The sequence below is a fragment of the Cibotium barometz genome, chromosome 4, assembly GCF_041138505.1.
Source record: "Cibotium barometz isolate CiBa-2024 chromosome 4, ASM4113850v1, whole genome shotgun sequence".
Classification (NCBI taxonomy): Eukaryota; Viridiplantae; Streptophyta; class Polypodiopsida; order Cyatheales; family Cibotiaceae; genus Cibotium; species Cibotium barometz.
The window spans coordinates 13,752,667-13,776,930 of record NC_141049.1 but is presented as its reverse complement, the minus strand read 5'-3'; the positions used below and the strand labels follow the sequence as shown (position 1 = coordinate 13,776,930).

The 24,264-nt window shown below is 45.3% G+C and overlaps 1 protein-coding gene across 3 annotated transcripts in view; it reads left to right on the top strand.

Annotated features, from left to right (window-relative positions):
* Nucleotides 1-362: 362 nt before the first annotated feature.
* Nucleotides 363-24,264, top strand: part of LOC147638935 (uncharacterized) — an 82,069-nt gene continuing 58,167 nt past the window's right edge. For 2 of the 3 annotated variants that reach the window (XM_086785782.1, XM_086785798.1), the window contains exons 1-3: nucleotides 363-984; nucleotides 1,374-1,940; nucleotides 2,054-2,110. In XM_086785782.1, coding sequence (XP_086641908.1) covers nucleotides 389-984; nucleotides 1,374-1,940; nucleotides 2,054-2,110 — 1,220 coding nt within the window. In that variant the 5' untranslated portion in view covers nucleotides 363-388. The remainder of the gene's footprint in view (nucleotides 985-1,373; nucleotides 1,941-2,053; nucleotides 2,111-24,264) is intronic. The other variant, XM_086785790.1, reaches the window with a different exon arrangement.

Below are 24,264 nucleotides of genomic sequence, written 5' to 3'. Positions count from 1 at the left end.
CAACCTCGCTATCTCTCGAGATGTTATGATTTTCAATAACTGCTCTCCTCGTCCACTCACGCTTGAAAGAGCTCTTTGTTCATTTAGCTAGGGCTGAAAACAGCTAGTTCTATTTCTAAAGGTTCTAACCATACTCTACGGGCTTATTCTTATTCCTAGGGTTTAGGCGAGCATATATATTGGGTGCAATGGTCTTGACACAAAAAAACATATCAACGACCTCCAACATCGCCTTTAGGCAAGTATAGTACCGGACCAATAACATTAGCTATCGCACTCAACGCAAGCCTTAACCAAGGACTATCTCCACCCAAACAAGGCAAAAACTCTCACAATATATTTAATGAAATGCAAAACAACATTTTGGTGCCCGATATATATTTTAGATATGCTACGTTTCCTCCGCTCAAAAATTATCAAGCGGCAGATGATAACAGCCTTGCGAGCACAAGCTGACTCGGGCGAGGAGGAGGAGGAAGAAGAACTAGACGATGCTTTAGAGCGGGAATTCCAGCGCGCGCAATCCCCGCCCTCGCCAACGCCGCTTCCTCTTCCGCCCCCCCGCCCCTTTCCTCATCCTGATGCTCTCCCTCTTCCTCAACCGTCGTCGGCTTCACTCACGTTCTCCTTTCCCGGTTGGGGAGTGGAGATCTATCGAGACTCCAAGCGGCGGAAGCCTTCCGTCATCAGGCATGGGTTGCAGGACTGTCATCATCATCAGCAGCAGGAGGAGGAGAAGGAGGAGGAAGGGCGAAAGCTTGCATGGCGCCACGCCGACGATCCTGGAATCGGCAATTCGATTTACAAAATGCCCGATGAAATCATCACCAACGTGCTGAAGAGGCTTGGGATTAGAGATCTTTGCTCTGCTGTACGAACGTGCAATTGGTGGCAACACATAGGCTCGCAAGACGAAATATGGCAACGGTTTGATTCGAAAGATAACAGCAAGGAAGCTGCCGTCTCATTGCCCAAGTTGCCTAAGTATGTTGCAATGTTCTTTCTTTTTCTCTAGCCAAGGGTTCATTTGGCTGTGGATGTCCAAGTTCTATCACGTGTCCTGTCTGTAGGATATCTCATTCACCCATCTCCCCTGTGTGTGCGTTGCACGCGCTTGTGTTTGTTTGTGTGTGTTATGCCTGCTTTCTTTAAAGACCCTTAGATTTTCTAGTTAAAGTGCCCAATTCTTCCCTATCATTGACTGCCTCCCTTCCTCATAGTTATGCCTCTTCCTCCTTGTAGGCTCACAAGCTCAGGCCTTTGCATTCCTGATTGCTAGCCTTTGAGAATATATCAGTGAGCATGTTGGGAAATTTATTTTGTTCTTATTTGTATGGTATATCGTATCTCATCTTAGATGTCAATGGCCACAGGTGGGGAATTGTTAAGAATGATGCTTTATCAGCTCGAGTGCAAAGGAGGGCTTTAGCTAGTCATGGATATCTTTGGAAAGGATTTGCGCACTTAAGATCTGCTTTGCGTGCGTGGTGGGATAATGGAAGACCTGATGAGCCATATAGCTCTAGATCAATCGGTGGCCTTATACATAAGATGACTATGCACGATTGGACTGTTCTGTATGAATTTTTGGGAGTGGCTTTTGCTGAAAGGGCAGATTGTTTAGCAGTCTTGTTGTTGAGGGAGGTTGAGAAACAAGCTGACAAGAACGATCAGCAATTATGCCCTTTCCGTTGCAATCATCAGGCTCGTACAAATGAAGAAGAGCTGGTTTCTAGCAGTAGTGATTTCATAGATTTTTCAAACAAAGTACCACCAAGCTTTCTAACATCTGAAGAAGATCAAGAATCGGATGAAAGCTTGGTTGGAAGAAGTTTGTGGGGGATTGTCTACTTGTTGTGGAAGCGTTACAAGCATTGGCTTATGCTTGTTTTTGAACATTGCCCAGGGCTCAATCATGAGGTTATGGTAGAAAAAGCTCGGTGAGTGACCAGACCTCAAGCAACAAGATTTTAATTTCAACAGTAATTTGTTTTTCCTCTGTTTTACCCTTTATTGCCTTTTGAGTGAAGTTGACGTAAATTCTATGTGACAGAACAACAGCTTGGACCACAACTCCAACCTTGTATGAGAAAGGGGTTATCTGCTTCAGGTGTTTTTTTGCCCCATCAAAAGTTTCAGCTTAATTGTCCTGTGCTGAAGCCTAACTTTGTGGTAGTTTTCATTGACACCTTAGCCTTTTATGTTCTCTACATGTTCAGAGAGGCTACTTGCTAGGTTATTTGGCAGCTGTGCCAGCTGTCTTGGGTCCCAATGTAACATGTCTAGGCATGAGATCATGGTCACCATGAAACTTGTTTCGGTGGCTTTGCAACTCATTTCACGTTTCAGTGTTGAAACGTTTCATTTGCACATTGAAACCATATCGTTTCATGTGGGGAAAAAGGTTGTGATTTTGTGTGCTTTTTGGCTTTTATAATTCTTTCTCTTTCCTTCTTTCATCCTATTTGTTCTTTTCTCTTCTCTTTTGTATGTCTTCTTTGTTTACTGATGATAAATGCTAATATCATCTTATAATTATTGGCCAGTACCTTCACATTTTATGTATATGATCATTTCAGTCCAACATTTCATTGTCCATCTTCTTGGTGTTGAAACATTTTGTTCCAAAATAAATCGTTTCAGCATCGTTCGTTTCGATAGTGAAACGTTTCACGGTGACCTTGCATGAGATCTCTCTTCCATATGCATTACCTGTGTAAGATCTGACTCGCAATTTTGACCTTGACAGCCCACAAGCCCAACGAATAGCACTGTGAGAATCTCATTGACAATCACCATAACACTAAGAAGATGAACATCGAAGTTCAAAGCAAGCTACTAGTCCCTGTATGCACAAGCCTAAAGGGTCAAAGAGGGCTGCCCATATGGGTTGCATCTGCGGGAGGGTTTGTCTTTGGTGCATAAGTGTAAAGTCCTTCCCAAGATCTATCCTAATCACAGTTGAAATCATGGTTAGTACCAAATCATATCATGAGGTAGTAGGCTAGCTCACCTTTGAACCACGACTGGTATCCACCAATCTCCCCGCCGGAGCCAAGGCTAGGACTCCTGCACAATCTCATAGACCCATGTCTAACTCCGGCGTCCCATACCACTGAATCGTGCTCAAAGGCCTTCGATACGCCAACCTATGTACTCACCATGGGCATGTCATGAGCATGTTTGCTCTCTTGGTCCAAGCCAAACCTTCAATGGTGCATCTTCACAATTGTGCTCATAATAACCAAGGCTCTCACTTATATAGTGATGACTACATAAATAGCTAATATGCTATAAAAACCCATTAAGCTTGTTTTATCAATCTATAAATCCTAGCCAAGTATGTGCCTCCTAATGCCTAATCTTAGGCCCCCCAACCCATTAGGTCTCTTGTCCAAGTACATAACATACTTCCCCTCTTCAAGCATTAACTCTTAAACGAAATTAGGGAAGTGCTTACTTAAACTTAGTTGCTGACTCCCAAGTTGAGTCTTCCTCTGCCTTATATCATTTTATATTTAGGGATCCTAAGTTCTTTTTCTGTCATGTGCTAGACATGTGCAGGATTGATCCCAAGGACTAATCCTAAAGGACAACAAGATAAAGAATTAGGCTAGAACCAGATTAGGAGCATGGGTTGCTATTTTTGGCAAGGGAATGACTGGTGGTGGACAAGGGGTGTGTTGGCTAGGGCATGAAGGAGTAGAAGACCTGTCGGTTGCAGCAAGAATAGATGGTTTTGTCCAAGACCTGGTCGACCAGCAATCAGCCAGTCCACTAGCTTATTCCAAGGCCTATAAAAGACAAAGTTGCTCATCGTTTTGAGGCATTTTGTGATCGTTCCCTACAGGAGGCCTACATATCGGAAGACAATATACACATATTTAGAACACTTAACTAAAGTTAACAATGGAAACAACATTAGCAATATAAATACTGGAAATACCAAAATACACATGACACTAGTACTAGGGCCGGAAAGGGCCGGTCCCCCCCTCGATACATTTGTATTTCTTGTACAAGTGTCACGGGCCAAAATAGGCAAGATTTCTCCACACAGGAAGTGAATACAACTCAAACAAATTGGTTCAAGTCAATGAAGATGTGTTGGTCGGAGAAGTCTCGAATCACATGCACATTTCCACCTTCACTGGGTGCACACCTGCCTTTCACTGGTCTTCCGGGACCGTGCACCAGCAGGCATGCCCGTACTAACATAGGCCAAGGGGTACACCGCGGAGGGAATATGTATGGCCCGGTTCTCCTCAATAAGCTTTGCTCCCAAATTCCCTAGTGTGTCTAACCTTCACTGGCTCTCAGAAGCTTTGAGGGCGCGGTTAGTACCACCACACAGGGAAATACTAACCACACCAGGAAAACTTCCTGAGCATGGTCAGCATAAACATGCTTTGTTCCTGGTACAACAAGTACAATCTGGTACAGCAGGTACACTTTGGTACAGCTAGTACAATTCAAGCATTGCAGGTACAATTTAGGTAATGTAGAAAGTACTATTCAGTAAGTACAGGGTACAGTAGGTACTATTCAATAAGTACAGCAGGTACTATTTAGCAAGTACAGCCCAGTTCAACAAGTACAGTCTAGATTCAGCACACGTGTGAAATTCAACAGCCAATTCAGGGCCAAGCGATAGAGAAAATGTAGAAATTCAGCCCATGGAGAGCAGGCGATGGAGAGAATGCAAAAATTTTGCCCAAGGAGAAGCAGGCGATGAAAAGAATGTAGCCAGTCTTCTCACACGTGGAAAAATTAGTAATTTTTCTTGTGCAAAAGTTATCCAAAGGTTTTAAGGGTTACACAATATTAAAGATTATTTAAAATGCTCATGGGCATCCTACAAAGATAATGTCTAGTCGCTAATTTAAATGTGTGTGAACACATTGTCTTATAAATATTAAAGTTAGCCATAACTTATAAATTTTACATTTAAAAAAGAGAAAAATGGTAATACTTACCACCTGTTCACACGCCACACCAACGAGTCAGCAAACAGCACTCCACGGTACAGTGGGGGCATCTCCGTCTAGTGTACTGGCACGGCATAACAGGCAAACAAGTCATGCAAAAACAAATTTATGCATGCAAACATAAATGCATGTGCACATGTAATGGACGAAATCTCCCTTTCATGAAACTTGTACAAAAAGTTCCTGTCGGGCACAAAAGTGACGTGATAGAAATATAAATATATGTCTTGGTCTTCTTATGGAGTGACAATCCCATACGTAAGACGCCATCCTGGCCATACACGGGTGGCACCAAGAGGCTCTCGTCCATACAACACGAAGCAGGTCACATACGGTGGGCACGAAACTGGTTCCCATCCATGTGATGCAGTACTGGTCACACACGGGTGGCACTAATCTGGCTTCCGTCCATGTGACACGAAAAGACTGGCCCTTTTACATGGGACACTAGCTTGGTTCTGTCACCAGCCTGGACATTTCCCAATACGAAAGGGGTCTGGTGGACTCCAGGATGTTTAAATATTTGGAAAGGACAAGCTTTGGGAATGGGGGATCATCCTAGAATACAAAGGACCATACTCCTAAAATTTAGGAGAGTTGCTATTTTTGGCCTAACTCCGATGGAACTTCTGTTCACGTCATTATATCTGGAATTGAGCAAAAACCAAGAGTTGGCAAAGTGCCTATGACAGAATGTCTACTAGTTGGGATATTTTTAGAGGTAAAGATTATGGGAGAACCCATCTCTTAGATTGGGACATGTGGCAAGAAAATGGATCAAAGTGAGACAAGTGGCCTCACACTTGTCACTTCAGCTTTTGTGTGGCTCTCCACTTGTCATCATAGCCTTCTCTTTCCATTTTCACTCATGGGAGCCCCAAATCTATAAATTGGAGCCCCCTCTCTCTCTTCATTAATAGAGGCTCTCTTGCTGCACACTAGCCTCTACCACCGTTACAGGCTGCCCTAATGATGGCTACTCTCTCTCTCTTGAAGGCTGCCCATGAAGAATACTGGTTGTTGGGGACTGTTTTGGAGGCTTCCATCGCGAAGAAATATTGAAGGCAAGGATATTTAATCATTTATTATGATTTCTAGCCATTGTACTTGTTGTACCAGTCCTTGTACCTATTGTACCAGCCACTGTACTAGCTGTATTAATCCTTGTACTTATTGTACTTGTTGTACCAGCCATTGTACTTAGTGTACCAGCATTTGTACTTATTGTACCTGTTGCACTAGCCATTGTACCGACTGTACCAACCACTGTACCTGCTGTACTGGTTGAATGGAGCGTCGTACTTGTTGTACCAGCTCGATTGCATGAAGACTCATGGTTTTTGGGGAAGAATCAGTACCCACACGGAGGTATATAGATTGTATTATTGGCTCGGCATTTCTACAGCCTATGTTCCGGCTTGGTTGCCTCGTGTTGGGCTGTGTTATGGCATTTGTATATGGATAATCTAGCATCTCCCGTGGGGAAAGTAAGGCCCTCAAAGCATCAGTCCTCTTAGTGGTGCTGGCCGACTGTATGTGGACAAGTCGTGGACCTTCTTGGTGTGGGCCGACACCCCTATGAGCTGGCCGACTGGTGATTACAGTTGTGGGCACTTCTGGAGTCGTGTCGGCTGCCTACAGCAGCAAGCCGATTGCTGTTTGGGGGCCATATCAAATGGCCCCACAACCCCTTGTCATCTTGTATCATATTCGAGATCTTCTTTGTGTATATAGAGCAGAGTTACACGCCTCTATCTCTCTCTCTCTCTCTCTCTTGTGCTGTTTTTTTGCATTGTGTTTGCTGTCGTGTTCCCAGATTTGGTCATCATCTCCGCTGCGTATTCTGACATGGTATCAGAGCCATAGGCTCTTGATAGTTCTTGGGATTTGTGTGAGCAAGAGGGGGATTGTTGTGTTGCTGATTGGTGGACTGTTAGGGACTGTTCGGGAAGAGGAGAAGCAAGAGAACGGCAGGGCCCAGGCTGATTTGCTGGACAGCCACTTGCAGGTGTAAGTTCTTCTTTGTTCCCACCCACCCACCCTTTTTCAGAGTACATCCCCGCAATGGCAGATCTGTTAGAGATGGCCGAGAGGCATGTGAAGATCCCTACACTCCCCACGTTCCCGGTGGACCATCAGTTGGACAGGAACAACTACGGCATATGGAAGGTTATAATGGAATCTGTTCTGGAGTCTTATGACCTTGTTGATTTCATCGTTGTTGGGATTCCACGGCCGGAAGTAGAGGAAGGGGAGTTACCGTCGATCCGAAAGGACCGAGAGGCACAGGCACAGTTGTGGGATCGTGTCAATGCCAGGGTCCGTTCATTTATCTTCCTCAACTGCACACCGCAGGTAATCAATCATGTAAAGCATATGACGCTGGCCAGAGGTATATGGCAGCATTTGGCTTCTCTTTACAACAGGGTATCGCTCATGAAGAGGATTTCCTTGGAAGTACAGATGCGGGTTATGAGCCCTGCAAAGTCGTTGATGATGCGGGAGCATATTAACAAGCTACAGGCACTTCAACAGGAAGTTCTCCAAGCTGGGAAGGAGATATCGTTAGAGGACATGGCCATAATGTTGCTGTCGTATTTGCTCTCTCTGTACTCGGCATTTGTAACTCGCGGCGGCGGGTGCCCGGGGGACTAGGGCCTTTGACACACTTGTTGATACCATCAATGCATATTAAAACATTTAAACATGGCCACAGCCTTAACACATATCCATCATCACTTTGCATAAAACATAAAGCTGGACAAAACATCCACAAATGCTGCAAATGGAGCTTGCACAAGTGACACTGCATAGAGGCCGGAATGGGCCGACCCCCCCCCCTTGGAGTATTTTATTACCCAAGGAGAATAATATCATGTACAAGCTTTGAGGGCCTTACTCTCCCCACGGGAGATGCCGGATTATCCATATACAAATGCCATAACACAGCCCAACACAAGGCAACCAAGCCGGAACATAGGCTGTAGAAATGCCGAGTCAACAATATAATCCATATACATCCGTGTGGGTACTGATTCTTCCCCAAAAACCACGGGTCTTCATGCAATAGAGCTAGTACAGCAAGTACAACTCTCCATTCAGCCGGTACAACAGGTACAATGGCTGGTACAGCAAGTACAATGGCTGGTACAGCCGGTACGGTGGCTGGTACAGCAGGTACAGCAAGTACAGAAGCACAGCAAGTACAGTGGCTGGTACAGCCGGTACAGTGGCTGGTACAGCAGGTACAGCAAGTACAGTGGCTGGTACAGCCGGTATGGTGGCTGGTACAGCAAGTACAGCAAGTACAAAAGCTGGTACAGCAAGTACAGTGGCTGGTACAGCCGGTACGGTGGTTGGTACAAGTACAGCAAGTACAAATGCTGGTACAACACATACAATGGCTAGAAATCATAATAAATGATTGAATACCCTTGCCTTCAGTATTTCTTCGCGATGGTAGCCTTCAAAACAGTCCCCAACAGCCGGTATTCTTCATGGGCAGCCTTCAAGAGAGAGAGAAAGAGAGTAGCCATCATTAGGGAAACCTTCAACGGTGGTAGAGGCTAGTGTGCAGCAAGAGAGCCTCTATTAATGAAGAGAGAGGGCTCCAATTTATAGATTTGGGCCTCCCATGAGCTAAAATGGCAAGAGAAGGCTACGATGACAAGTGGAGAGCCACACAATAGCTGAAGTGACAAGTGTGAGGCCACTTGTCTCACTTTGATCCATTTTCTAACAAGTGTCAGGCCACTTGTCTCACTTTGGTCCACCTCCTTGCCACATGTCCCAATCTAAGAGATGGGTCCTTCCATAAACTTTATCTCTAAAAATATCCCAATTGGTAGACATTCTGTCATAGACACTTTGCCAACTCTTGGTATCTGCTCAATTCCAGATGTAATAACGCGAACAGAATTTCCATCGGAGTCGGGCCAAAAATAGCAACTCTCCTAAATTTTAGGAGTGTGGTCCCTTGTATTCTAGGATAATCCCCCATTCCCAAAGCTTGTACTTTCCAAATATTTAAACATCCTAGAGTCCACCAGGCCCCTTTCAGACTGGGAAATGTCCAGGCTGGTGACAGCATTCTACTCGTCTTTGATTACCAGTGGCAGGCTCAGCACCATTACATGGGAGGGGCTTGTGCCCATGGTCTTGGACGAGGAGGAAAGATTCTCGATCCCTCCTCAGGGTGGAGGTTCGGAGGCCTTAACGGTCGAAAGGCTGTAACACAGGCAAAGGGAAGGCTTCATCGGAGAAGTCTTCTGAGAAGAAGTCCAATGTTGACCGCGAGAAACTAAAGGCAGAGAGGACCTGTAATGATTGTGGCGAGAAAGGCCACTATTGGAGGCAGTGTCCCAAGCAGAAGACTGAGAAGGGTGAAGATTCCTCAGCAGTAATCATGAAGACTTCGGCTTTTGTGCACTTGGAGGTGATGGACACCGATGTTTCATTTTCTTCAGGTAGGGAGGAGGTTGGAGGACTCGCCACTACGGATACTCGGGAGTGGATTCTAGACAGTGGTGCTTCCAGAAACATGACTCCTCCTCGTTCAGATTTACAGGATCTCTGCAGGTATTCTGGTCACATTCTTACTGGGGATACATCCACTATCCGAGTTCACAATGAGGGCAGGTTGGAGATAGCTCCCGAGAGGGGGGAAGCATTCCTCCGAGGTGTTGTATGTTCCGTCACTTGGTTTTCATCTATTGTCAGTGCATCAGGTTTGCAAGACTGGCGTACGGGTGGAGTTTGATGAGCATTTTGTTGCTCTCCGGGACAAAGCAACAGGCCCGGTGGTTTGGGAAGGCGTAGTGGAGAATGGAGTTTACAAGCTTTCAGCACTCTTTCTCCCAAGTCCTCAGGTTTGTGATGAGTGGCAGTCTGGTAATGGCCACTTAAGAGTGGATACGCTGCAGGTGCAGGCTTTCTGGGACCAGATGGTGGATAGCTTGCCAGTTGATGGCAGCAGTTGGCAGGAACTTTCCAGTACTGATGTTGGTGGTTCTTGTGTTCGTCAGTTAGAGGAAATTGAAAAGGTAACTTATGCTCTGATGTCTCGTAGTATTCGTGACAAAGAAATTCTTGTAGATGAGGATGTTCTTTCCACGGGAACCTCTCGAAAAGCCAGGCAGGTGGCAGTTGATTACTTGTAGAAGGAGGTGGATTCTCAAGGCTTTGTGGTTCCGGATTCAGAGGGGGTGGTTGGCAGGTTTTAGAAGGCCTTACGTGGTCTTCAGTAGGTTTCTAGGACTTGGCTTTGCACCATAACAGGTGTTGATCCTTGTGAGCAGTGTGATGCCTCTTTGACTTGGAAAGCAGAATGGTTCATTGATTTGGTTGATGGATACCAGATTGGACGAGAGCTTCCTGATGAGGCAGTTGAGCTCATGGTTGCAGATGACTCTTTGGGAGGCAGGATTGCATATCTTGTGGTTTCTGCAGCATGCGAAGGATCATGGACTCTTTTACACAGGAGGGGGATTGATTGATAGAGTCCAACTCCACGGTTGGAGTGACTTAGTTTGGGGAGGAGATCCGGACACGAGGAGATCTACTTCAGGCCCAGGAGCAGTTTTACGGAGCGGTAAGAGGCAGTCATCTTTTGCCTTGTCGTCGACAGAGGCAGAGTATCGGGTTGCTTGTGAGGTGGTCAGATTGTAGAGGTTGCATGGCAAGATTGGGATTCCATTGGAGGAACGCACGGTCATCCAGTGAACAGCTTGTTGCTGATGACATCTTGCTAGAGTTCTGTTCGACGGAGGACAGTACGGTGGACCTCTTCACGAAGTCGCTATCTCAAGATTTGCTTACGCGGCACCCCAGCTCCCTGTGGTTGGTTTCACAGCCAGGAGCTGAGAGGGGGTGTTAGAAGTCATCTCCTGTCTTTCTGTAGACACCAGGGCCTTTGTTGTGGGTGTGCTTGCCCTCGTAGGTGTTGTTCTCATTTTTCCTCGCTCGTATTTTTCCCATTTTTTTTGGGCTTGGGAGGCAGCCCTGAGGTGGCTGGATGTCCTTGTTTGTAGCCGACTGCATCAGTCCTCTTAGTGGTGCTGGCCGACTGTATGTGGACAAGTCGTGGACCTTCTTGGTGCTGGCCGCTGACACCCCTATGAGCTGGCCGACTGTATGTGGACCTTCTTGGTGCTGGCCGCTGACACCCCTATGAGCTGGCCGACTGGTGATTACAGTCGTGGGCACTTCTGGAGTCGTGTCGGCTACCTAGCAGGCTGACTGCTGTTTGGGGGGGCCATATAAAATGGCCCCACAACCCCTTGTCATCTTGTATCATATTCGAGATCTTCTTTGTGTATATAGAGCAGAGTTACACGCCTCTATCTCTCTCTCTCTCGTGCTGTTTTTCTGCATTGCGGTTGCTCTTGTGTTCCCAGATTTGGTCATCATCTCCGCTGCGTATTTAGACAGAAAGGTGGTGTTGTTTGCCTTGAGATGGTTTCAGGGAAACATTGTTTATGGCTCCCTTTATTGGGATGGATTATATCTATGGAGATTTCTTTCTTGGACGAGATTTATATAGATATTGGACTTCACAAGCAATTTCTATGGACGAATCTGTCCCAGTTTATAGAGAAGAAATATTTGGATATCTCATGGATATGATGCTTTTATGGATAAAAAGTCCACCTCTACTCCAAGGTGTGTGGTCAGCACGGAGCATGTGGTAAGAATTATGGTATGCAGGTCCATGGATTCTTGGACTTCTTTTCTAGGGATTTGGATCCATCCTCAGGTTTATGGATTGTTTTTATGACTCCCTTTTATTGGGATGGATTATTCTTTTTGGTTCCCTTTATTTGGGATGCATTGGACTTATGAAACTCATGGTTCACTTACCCTGTGTAGTGTTCTCTTGTCCTACGTGCTCTCTTGAAGATTGTTTCTATCATGTGTGGGTGGAACAATAGAGAGCAGATGGAAGGGAACATGGGCACTTTAGAGGGTGGTGTCGAGCACAACATACCGTGTGTAGTGTTCTCTTGTCCTATGTGCTCTCTTGAAGATTGTTTCTATATTTTTAGAGGTAAAGATTATGGGAGAACCTATCTCTTAGATTGGGACATGTGGCAAGAAAGTGGATCAAAGTGAGACAAGTGGCCTCACACTTGTCACTTCAGCTTTTGTGTGGCTCTACACTTGTCATCATAGCCTTCTCTTTCCATTTTCACTCATGAGAGCCCCAAATCTATAAATTGGAGTCCTCTCTCTTCATTTTAATAGAGGCTCTCGTGCTGCACACTAGCCTCTACCACCGTTACAGGCTGCCCTAATGATGGCTACTCTCTTTCTCTCTCTCTTGAAGGCTGCCCATGAAGAATACTGGCTGTTGGGGACTGTTTTGGAGGCTTCCATCACAAAGAAATACTGAAGGCAAGGGTATTTAATCATTTATTATGATTTCTAGCCATTGTACTTGTTGTACCAGTCCTTGTACTTGTTGTACTAGCCATTGTATTGGTTGTACCAGTCCTTGTACTTATTGTACTTGTTGTACCAACCATTGTACTTGTACCAATCACTGTACTTGCTGTACCAGCCACTGTACCTATTTTATGTCACTGTACTTGTTGTACCAACCACTGTACCGGTTGTACCAGCCAATGTTCCTATTGTACCGGTTGAATGGAGCGTTGTACTTTGTAACGCGCGGAAGCTGTGGGTAGTCTTCTTTCAGCCCTAAACACTCTTGGAAACCTTCTGATGCAAAAAACGCACCATCTGATGCAAAAACGCAGGTAGAGAGAGAGTAGAGAGAGAGAGTAAGAAGTGCTGGAAATTCAGTATATACTATGGTACAAAAAGGTACATATCTTTGCAGCCCTTGGCTGCCCTCTTGAAAAGGTGATAACACACCTAAAATCTGCCCTAGACTAGGATCCTATTGACTCAAACCCCTAGTGGGTTGAATGAATAAAACAAGGAGCAAGGAGCCCTTTTTATATGGGATTTTTGACACTTTATGTTGGCCGACTGCTGGTCGGCCAGTTCCATGTCCAAACAATCCCCTTTTTGCCCTGCCCGATTGCTGCTGGTCCTTGTCTTTGATGCGCATGCTGCCCACCCCTCTGCTGACGTAAACCGACAGCTCCTCTGGCAGCCAGCATCCACTGCCCTGCAGCCGACAGCCATCTGATCATGCTTTGCTCCATGTCCACCTCAGATGAGTCACCTGAAGCTCCTACCTTCTGGTTCTACTGGTTCATAATCTTTATCTGTTTGCCTCTTCTGGATCTAGCCCTGAGAAGGTTCATGGCATTGCTGATGCACATGACATCCCCCTCTGCTAAACTTGATGACGGGAATCCAACCTGCTCTTGGATGACTGTCATCATCCCAATCCTGTCTCGAAGTCCCTCTGTCACCTTCCATCCCTGGCAAACCTTTTTCTCTGAAAATCCGATCTGTTCTCCAAACCACTCTGTCTCTGATGAAGATCTATGCATCTGGTCTTCCTCTAGTCCACAATCCTTTCCTGCCCTGGCTCTGAACACCGTCTTGGTCTTCGTTCCTGGAACTGAGTCTGGCACTCTCACATCACCCTTGGAGGATCAACCTCCCTTGGGACCGTTCCCTTAGAACCCATCTGGCTCACGGAACTGCCATCCCCATCTGGCACTGTGGAACACCACCAACAAACCTCCTGGGAGTTCTTCCCGATCTGTGTTCCCGCCTTGGGCTTCGAATCCGTGTACTTTCCTGTACCTTGGACCTGTACACCATCATCTGGGACTGAATCAGTGTTTATATCAAATCCCCACGGATCTTCCCTCGTGATCGATCTTGGTTCGAAACTCGAATCCTGCAAACAAACGAACAACAAACAACAAAGGGGGTGCAGGCCTGACTCACCTCCCAACCATGACAGCCGTGGGCAAGCCCACAATCTTGGCTGTCCCCACCGAGCCACGAGCTGAGCTAACTAGGATGACATACCGACCAATCTCCTCCTCGTGACGTCCCATACCGCCACGAAGCTGCCCTCGCGGGCCTCGAGATTGCTGTCGGCCTCGGCTGCATAAAGCAGGTGCACGTCTGCACTAGATCCAGGCTCCAAGACCATAGAGCTCTCACAAACTCGCGAGACTCTCTATGCCCAATAACTAACCTTGGCCACCCTTTTATAGGCTCTTGGCCGGTCATCGGGCGTCCACACTTGGCCGCCCGCCCGTCCATACTTGGGTGCCCGCCCGTTAGTATATCCCTAACTCAGCTCGTCAATCAGCCTGCCTAGTTCCAAGCTTCCCCAAGCCTCGAAACTAGTCTTGCATGTGTATAGCACACGGTAGATACCCACTGTGCACATGACATACTTCCCTTCCTCTAAGAGCTCACTCCTGAGCTCACTAAAAAGCCAGGGTAATCTCTCTGAAGAGAAGTCAATGTCTCCCATGTAGCGTCCTCCTCAACACGATCCTTCCACTTGATCTTGTATTCCGTGATAAGCGTATGACGCAATCTTCGTTCACGAAAGCCAAGAATCTTTTCAGGTTCGTGCGGAACAAATGTCATATCCTGGACATCTATAATTTCTTGAGGAGTAACTAACTGATCTGCTCCACCCAGTACTTCCTTAAGTCTACTGACATGAAATACAGGATGAACTTTCACATGAGAAGGCAAATCCAATTCATATGCAACTGAACCAATCCGTCGTGTGACACGAAATGGTCCACAGTATCTAGGGGATAATTTCGGAGATCTACCTGTCCGTAAAGTGTCGGAATCTTTCGGAACTCGCAAATACACCATCGTTCCTTCAGAGAACTCTCTAGGTGAACGATGTCTATTAGAATAAAACCTGTCTCGGTCTTGAGCACTTCTAATAGATTCCTTCGCAACTTGTAACATTTCCTGCATATCTTGCAAAAAATTACGTGCTGCATCATGCTGAAGTCCTGAGAATCCTACTGTAACAGGTGATCTAGGTTGAAACCCATACATAAGCATGAAAGGACTAAACCCTGTACTCGTATGCTTAGTACTGTTATATGCAAATTCTAACATAGGAAGATAATCCTCCCATGAACTTTGTCTTTTGGATATATATGCTCGAAGCATATCCTCCAAAATCTGTTTCACTCTTTCAGTCTGGCCATCAGATTGAGGATGATCTGAGGAACTCAAATTTAAAGTTGTTTCCAACTTCTCGAAAACAAGTTTCCAAAAGTCACTCGTAAACTTAGAGTCCCTATCACTGACTATGTCCTGCGGTAACCCGTACAGTCTAAACAATTGCTCGATAAACTGCCGAGCTAATTGCGTAGCTGTAATATTCTTCCGGGTCGGTAAAAATCTAGCCATCTTTGTCAAGCGATCTACCACAACCCAAATAGAATCGTGGCCTTGATGTGTTCTTGGCAATCCGGTAATAAAATCCATGGAAATACTTTCCCATTTATTACCTGGGATTTGCAAAGGATGCAACAACCCAGCCTGTCTAAAGCGTTCAGCTTTATTTCCCTGACAAATCTGACACTTGAGAACATAATCTTCTACATACCCTTTCATCTTCGGCCAATAAAAAGTGTGTTTCACTAATGATAGTGTCCTGTGTACCCCAGGGTGTCCAGCAGAAGGGGCGTCGTGACACTCCCTCAGAATCTTGGACCTAATGTCCGGGATCTGTGGTACACAAATTTTGTCATCACGGAATAGCAAACCATTCCGAATCATCCACTGGCCTCCTGCAGCCTGAATAGTAGACTGCTCAGTCATCGAGTCTTGGTCAATCAATGAGCTCCCGTCCTGGATCTTCTGCCAAAATGGACCAAAATAACTATCAGTCCTGCAAAGCCCTCTCAATGACTGAAATAAGTCAGTAGAAATCTCGATGAACGACAAAGTATTCACCTCTCTAATCCGACTAAGCGCATCTGCAATATTATTCATGGACCCTTTCCGATAACAGATCTCAAAATCAAAATCTTGCATTAGCTCTGCCCAACGAGCTTTCCTTCCTCTCAAATCATCCGCATCACACACATACTTGATTGACTGATGATCAGTCAATACCACAAACTCGGAGCCATATAAATAATGTCTCCAAACCTTGAGAGCATGAATCACAGCATAAAGCTCCTTCTCAAGGGTTGGCCAACAAGATTGAGTGTCGTCTAGCTTTTTACTTTCAAAAGCAACCGGTCTACCATCTTGAAATAAAGCAGTCCCGATAGCATAGTCACTGGCATCAGTTTCAAGAACATAAGGCCGACTAGGATCAGGTAATGCTAAGATAGGTGCTTCCTTGACTTTATCTTTCAAAAGTCTGAAGGCCATATCCAAATCGTTATTCCAAGTGATAGGCTGATTGGACTTACGTCCACGACCTTTCAATAAGTCGGTCATCGGTAGTGTGAGCTGAGAGTACTCCCGTACAGATTTCCGAAGAAAAACAACAAAACCGAGAAAAGAACGAAGTTGTTTCACTGTTCGCGGTATAGGCCAGTCCAAAACCTTCTGAACTCGGTCATAGTCAATGCTCAATCCATCTCTAGTGATCTTGTGTCCCAAGTAAATGATGTCGGTCATAAAGAAATCACATTTACTGAATTTAGCATATAGTCGATTCTGTCTTAAAATAGATAAGACAATCGTGAGGTGTCTGACATGATCCTCAAGAGTACGACTATAAATCAAAATATCATCCAGGAACACCACCACAAATTTTCCCAAATGTTCACGAAAAAGATCGTTCTGGAAAGTGGCTGGAGCATTGGTTAACCCAAAAGGTAATACGAGAAACTCGTAATGGCCATACCTAGTCCGAAAGGCGGTTCTTTCGACATGCCTTTCATGAATACGTATCTGGTGGTAGCCAGTACGCAAATCTATCTTTGTGAAATATTTCGCTCCTGCTAACCGGTCGATCAGGTCATCGGATCTAGGGAGAGGATAACGGTTCTTAATTGTCAGCTTGTTCAATCTTTTGTAATCTATACACATTCTCCTAGTATTGTCCTTCTTTCTCCTAAGCAACACAGGTGCACCCCAAGGTGATTTACTTGGACGGATCTGGCCCATCCTTAAATAATCTTCGAGTTGTTTAGCCAACTCATCTTCCTCAGCTTGGCTCATCCTATAAGGTGGAATACTCACAGGATGAGCACCAGGGATCAAGTCAATACGATGATCTACTGCCCGTTCAGGTGGTAAACCCGATGGCAATTCCTTAGGAAATACATCTTGAAACGAATCAAGTATCTTCTGTAATTCTTTGCTTTCAAACACACTTAATTAATTCACATCCATGGAAGGGATGAGAAAAGAAGAAAGTGGAATCAATACACAATGGAAAGCGGTATACAAAGAAGAATCCATTATATTTCCAAAATCAATTGTATTTACAAGAGGTCCCTGAGAGGGATGAATACAATCACCTAAAATACTATACTTGGTGTCTCTATGCTGAAAAGAAAAAATATGACTAGACCAATCTATCTGGACGTCAAGAGTCTTAAACCACTTAATCCCTAGTAACAAGTCTACATTTTCCAGATGCATAACATAGCATTCCAGAGTGTCTTTGTAGTCCTGAATCTGGATTGGAAGCATCTCCACCTTGCGATCCCAAACTTGTCTTCCCGTAGGTAGACGTACCTCATAGGTATGGTCGTTGAGTGTCGTATCAAGACTCAATTTCTGCACAAGTTTGTAGTTAACAAAGTTATGCGAACTGCCAGGGTCTAACAGAATGTGAATTTTATGGCCATTCACTTCTCCATAAACTCGGAGAAGATCGTGCAAGCCAAAGACTTTAGAATTGAACAGACAATCAGAACAAGTACTAGGGCGAGAAAGTACAGTAATTGACGTACCTGTCAAAGACAACTGGTTAGCTGCCTTTGGCTTGGGTCTTGCGTTTGTCTTGGTACCCTTTTGCTTTGGGCACTCATTACGCATGTGTCCTTTTTCTTTGCAGATAAAACAACGTCCTTCCTTCTTGAGCTTCAAAGCCCTAAGGAGTCGTTACTTCTTCGCTGGTGTCGAACTTGTATTCTTCGAAGGTTGGTCCGAAGACTTGCCTTCAGTCGTGTTAGCCATAGGTGCGGAGAACTTTCTTTTATGCTTGTTCCCCTGCTCGATAACGGGTTTTGATTTGGAAGAGACCATCGTATCATCATAGATACGAGCTGAATGAATGGCCTCGTCCAATGTTTTACATTTGTTATTTTTAACCTGTAATCAGTACGAGTCTGGTAAACCAGCTACGAAAAACCCCAACAGAGTAGTGGGATCCATCTTTGTAGCTTTCATCTGCAAGTCACGAAACTTCTGGAGGTAGACCTCATAAGTGAGGTGCTGCGAGGTCATGGTCAAAGCTGAAAACCGGGTAACAACATCATAATCATCCTCTTTCTTGAGGAATTCTTTCTTGAAAATATCTTCAAATTGTGCCCAAGTCGTTGGCTTTGGGTTCAGTTCCTTCCACCAAAGCAAAGCTTTGCCGGACAGGAAACCTGCTGCTAACTGTATCTTCTTTCCATCATCATATGGATGAAACTGAAAGTGAACTTGCCACTTGTGTAGCCAAGTGTCCACGATCTCCTTGGTTCTCTGCTTTTGCTCGCCCTCGAACGGTTCCGGAGTAATATTGGGGCCTAAAGCAGAAGCCAAGGTATCCATTCCCGATAAAGTAGAGAGGGTAGTGGTCAATAGAGCGATGGAGTTCTGCAAAGCCTGCATCTGGGCTGCGATTTGTGCCTGACGTTCCGTCGAAGAAGCTTCGAGAGCTACTTTGAACTCTTGGAAATCTGATTTTGACACAAACTCGTCAAAAAGATCGGCATCAGTGCCTTCCGTAGCCGGCAAGCCTTTGCGTTCCACGAGGGGCTCCAACTCTGATTCTTGGGTCGACATCGTGAAGAGGGTACGTGGAGAGAAAATTTGGTCTTTGCACAACAAAAGTGCGAGCGAAACTCGAGAGCTTGAGAGCTTGAAAACTGGAGAACTCGAGAACTTGAGAACTCGAGAAGTCGAGAGATGTGTGGCAAGAAGCCCACTAGAGGGGTTTATAAAGGTTTCCCAAAAGCCAAAAAAACTCGAAAAGCTAGGCTTAGCTTTTGCTTTAGCTTTTGTGTTTTTTTTTTCTTTTTTTTTTTTTTGTGGAATATATATATATATATATATATATATATATATATTAATATGTATATATATATGGATATGTATATTCTCTAGTCTTTAAAAAAAATTTAAAACCTTGGAAACCTTAAAGATGGGAAGACTTTTAAACCTTAAAAAAAAAAAAAAAAATTTAAACTCCCCTAAAAAAAAACGAAAGCATTAAAAAAACGTAATGCTTTACTTGCGTTTTTTTTTTTCGCTTCCCTCCTGGCGCCTGGATACGAGGTATGCTCTGATACCACTATCAAATCCCCACGGATCTTCCCTCGTGATCGATCTTGGTTCGAAACTCGAATCCTGCAAACAAACGAACAACAAACAACAAAGGGGGTGCAGGCCTGACTCACCTCCCAACCATGACAGCCGTGGGCAAGCCCACAATCTTGGCTGTCCCCACCGAGCCACGAGCTGAGCTAACTAGGATGACATACCGACCAATCTCCTCCTCGTGACGTCCCATACCGCCACGAAGCTGCCCTCGCGGGCCTCGAGATTGCTGTCGGCCTCGGCTGCATAAAGCAGGTGCACGTCTGCACTAGATCCAGGCTCCAAGACCATAGAGCTCTCACAAACTCGCGAGACTCTCTATACCCAATAACTAACCTTGGCCACCCTTTTATAGGCTCTTGGCCGGTCATCGGGCGTCCACACTTGGCCGCCCGCCCGTCCATACTTGGGTGCCCGCCCGTTAGTATATCCCTAACTCAGCTCGTCAATCAGCCTGCCTAGTTCCAAGCTTCCCCAAGCCTCGAAACTAGTCTTGCATGCGTATAGCACACGGTAGATACCCACTGTGCACATGACAGTTTAGCTTGGCTGAGCCTGATGCTCTGATACCAATGTAACGCGCGGAAGCTCTGGATAGTCTTCTTTCAACCCTAAACACTCTTGGAAACCTTCTGATGCAAAAAACGCACCATCTGATGCAAAAACGCAGGTAGAGAGAGACTAGAGAGAGAGAGTAAGAAGTGCTGGAAATTCAGTATATACTATGGTACAAAAAGGTACATATCTTTGCAGCCCTTGGCTGCCCTCTTGAAAAGGTGATAACACACCTAAAATCTGCCCTAGACTAGGATCCTACTGACTCAAACCCCTAGTGGGTTGAATGAATAAAACAAGGAGCAAGGAGCCCTTTTTATATGGGATTTTTGACACTTTATGCTGGCCGACTGCTGGTCGGCCAGTTCCATGTCCAAACAATCCCCTTTTTGCCCTGCCCGACTGCTGCTGGTCCTTGTCTTTGATGCGCATGCTGCCCACCCCTCTGCTGACGTAAACCGACAGCTCCTCTGGCAGCCAGCATCCACTGCCCTGCAGCCGACAGCCATCTGATCATGCTTTGCTCCATGTCCACCTCAGATGAGTCACCTGAAGCTCCTACCTTCTGGTTCTACTGGTTCATAATCTTTATCTGTTTGCCTCTTCTGGATCTAGCCCTGAGAAGGTCCATGGCATTGCTGATGCACATGACATCCCCCTCTGCTAAACTTGATGACGGGAATCCAACCTGCTCTTGGATGACTGTCATCATCCCAATCCTGTCCCGAAGTCCCTCTGTCACCTTCCATCCCTGGCAAACCTTTTTCTCTGAAAATCCGATCTGTTCTCCAAACCACTCTGTCTCTGATGAAGATCTATGCATCTGGTCTTCCTCTAGTCCACAATCCTTTAGCTTGGCTGAGCCTGATGCTCTGATACCAATGTAACGCGCGGAAGCTCTGGGTAGTCTTCTTTCAGCCCTAAACACTCTTGGAAACCTTCTGATGCAAAAAACGCACCATCTGATGCAAAAACGCAGTTAGAGAGAGACTAGAGAGAGAGAGTAAGAAGTGCTGGAAATTCAGTATATACTATGGTACAAAAAGGTACATATCTTTGCAGCCCTTGGCTGCCCTCTTGAAAAGGTGATAACACACCTAAAATCTGCCCTAGACTAGGATCCTACTGACTCAAACCCCTAGTGGGTTGAATGAATAAAACAAGGAGCAAGGAGCCCTTTTTATATGGGATTTTTGACACTTTATGCTGGCCGACTGCTGGTCGGCCAGTTCCATGTCCAAACAATCCCCTTTTTGCCCTGCCCGACTGCTGCTGGTCCTTGTCTTTGATGCGCATGCTGCCCACCCCTCTGCTGACGTAAACCGACAGCTCCTCTGGCAGCCAGCATCCACCGCCCTGCAGCCGACAGCCATCTGATCATGCTTTGCTCCATGTCCACCTCAGATAAGTCACCTGAAGCTCCTACCTTCTGGTTCTACTGGTTCATAATCTTTATCTGTTTGCCTCTTCTGGATCTAGCCCTGAGAAGGTCCATGGCATTGCTGATGCACATGACATACTTGCTGTACCAGCTCTATTGCATGAAGACCCGTGGTTTTTGGGGAAGAATCAATACCCACACGAAGGTATATGGATTATATTATTGGCTCGGCATTTCTACAACCTATGTTTCGGCTTGGTTGCCTCGTGTTGGGCTGTGTTATGGCATTTGTATGGATAATCCGGCATCTCCCGTGGGGAAAGTAAGGCCCTCAAAGCTTGTACATGATATTATTCTCCTTGGGTAATAAAATACTCCAAGGGGGGGGGGGGGGGGGGGGTCGGCCCATTCCGGCCTCTATGCGGTGTCACATGTGCAAGTTCCATTTTCAGCATTTGTGGATGTTTTGTCCAGCTTTTATGTTTCATGCAAAGTGATGATGGATATGTGTTAAGGATGTGGACACGTTCAAATGTTTTAATATGCATTGAAGGTATCAACAAGTGTGACAAAGGCCCTAGCTCCTCGGGCATCCGCGAGTTACAGGTCCCATGTGAACATGGCACAAATCTGGCCGCTCTATGGAGTGACAGTCCCATAGAAGTGGCTCTAGAAATGGAGATGGACCAAATGTTGACATCCCCCTGGGCTTCTAAACAGTTGTCCTCAACTGAAAAGCCTCAAGATATGCCTGTAAAAGCTGAGGGTAGTCAACAAAATAATCCTCGTCTACCCACTTTGCATCAATCGGCAAATAATTTTTAAATTTCACGAGGTATCTCGTGGAAAGCTTCCCATGTGGTAACTTTCTCTCCTTGTGAAATATAATTTGCTCTGGTTGGAGAATCTCCTCTAGCTCATCAACCTCTGGCGGATCTTCTGTGACAAGCTCCTCTCATTCTTGGAGAAAACCAAGATGTCATCAAAGAATACACGCGTGAATTTTCGATGGGGTCGGAATATCCTATCCATCATACGATTGAATGTGGCTGGGGCATTGGTGAGACCAAAAGGCATCACCAAAAACTCACACAATCCAAAAGTTGTCCTGAATGCAGTTTTGTGTACATCCTCTGACACCACTCGTATGTGGTAATAACCACTCTTCAAATCGATACTGATGCAAAATGCAGACATGAAGAGAGAGTAGAGAGAGAGAAGAATGCTGGAAATTCAGTATATTTTTGATGGTACAAAAAGGGTACCTAAATCTGCAGCCCTAGGTTGCCTTCATACAAAAGGTGTAACACACCCAAAAGTCTAGTCCTAATATGGATCTAACTCCTAAAGAGTTGAATGCCTAGAATGAGGAACCTTTATGCCTATTTATAGGCCTTCAACAAGACTTGGTAAACTGGCCGACTGCCGGTCGGCGGCGGCAGTCGGCCAGTCAACAATTCATTAAATGCCAAACGTATGGCCCGACTGGGCTTCTTCTGGTGCCATGATGCGCCTGCAGCCGTCGCCTCCTGAAGTGCAGCCGCCGCCTCAGATCAGGTACAACCGACAACCATCTCCAGCCGACTGTCCTCCCTTGAATCTAACTAGTTGACAGGACATCCTTCCACCTATCTCCAAGTCCATACTGCCAAAAATGCTCTGTGCTCCATTATCTTGGTTCTACCTGATTCTCCTACTCTTTATCTGGCTACCTCTTCTGGACCAGCATCTAAGAATGTCCATGGCATCTTTCATGCACATGACAAAATGGAAAAGTATTTCCATGGATTTTATTACCGGATTGCCACAAGTCAAGGCCACGATTCTATTTGGGTTGTGGTAGATCGCTTGACAAAAATGGCTAGATTTTTACCGACACGGAAAACCATTATAGCTACGCAATTAGCATGGCAGTTTATCGAGCAATTGTTTAGACTGTATGGGTTACCGTAGGACATAGTCAGTGATAGGGACTCTAAGTTTACCAGTGATTTTTGGAGACTTGTTTTTGAGAAGTTAGAAACAACTTTGAATTTGAGTTTCTCAGATCATCCTCAATCTGATGGCCAGACTGAAAGAGTGAATCAGATTTTGGAGGATATGCTCCGAGCATATGTATTCAAAAGACAGAGTTCATGGGAGGATTATCTTCCTATGTTAGAATTTGCATATAACAGTACTAAGCATACGAGTACAGGTTTCAGTCCTTTCATGCTTATGTATGGTTTTCAACCTAGATCACCTGTTACAGTGGGATTCTCAGGACTTCAGCATGCGAGTTCCGAAAGATTGCGAGACTTTACGGACAGGTCGATCTCCGAAATTATCCCCTAGATATTGTGGACCATTTCGTATTACACAACGGATTGGTTCAGTTGCTGAATTGGATTTGCCTTCTCATGTGAGAGTTCATCGTGTATTTCATGTCAGTAGACTTAAGAAAGTACTGGGTGGAACTGACCAGTTAGTTACTCCTCAAGAAATCATAGATGTGAAGGATATGACATTTGTTCCACATGAATCTGAAAAGATTCTTGGATTTCGTAAAAGACGATTGCGTAATACACTTATCGCGGAATACAAGATCAAGTGGAAGGATCGTGTTGAGGACGACGCTACATGGGAGATATTGACTACTCTCCAGAGAGATTACCTTGGCTTTTTAGTGAGCTTAGGAATGAGCTCTTAGAGGAAGGGGAGTATGTCATGTGCACAGTGTGTATCTACTGTGTGCTACACTCCTTTGTCCACACTCTTCAGAAGTACAGCTAATGCTTCATCATCTTCTACCTTTTTGCCAATAGCTGTCAGCTGATGCGCCATGCTCTATGCGCCACCCTTTGCCCTTTTTAAAAAGAGGTGATTCGCTTTTTTTTTTTCAAAAACGCCAAAAGCAAACAACAAAACGCATGCTTCCAAATATTATTA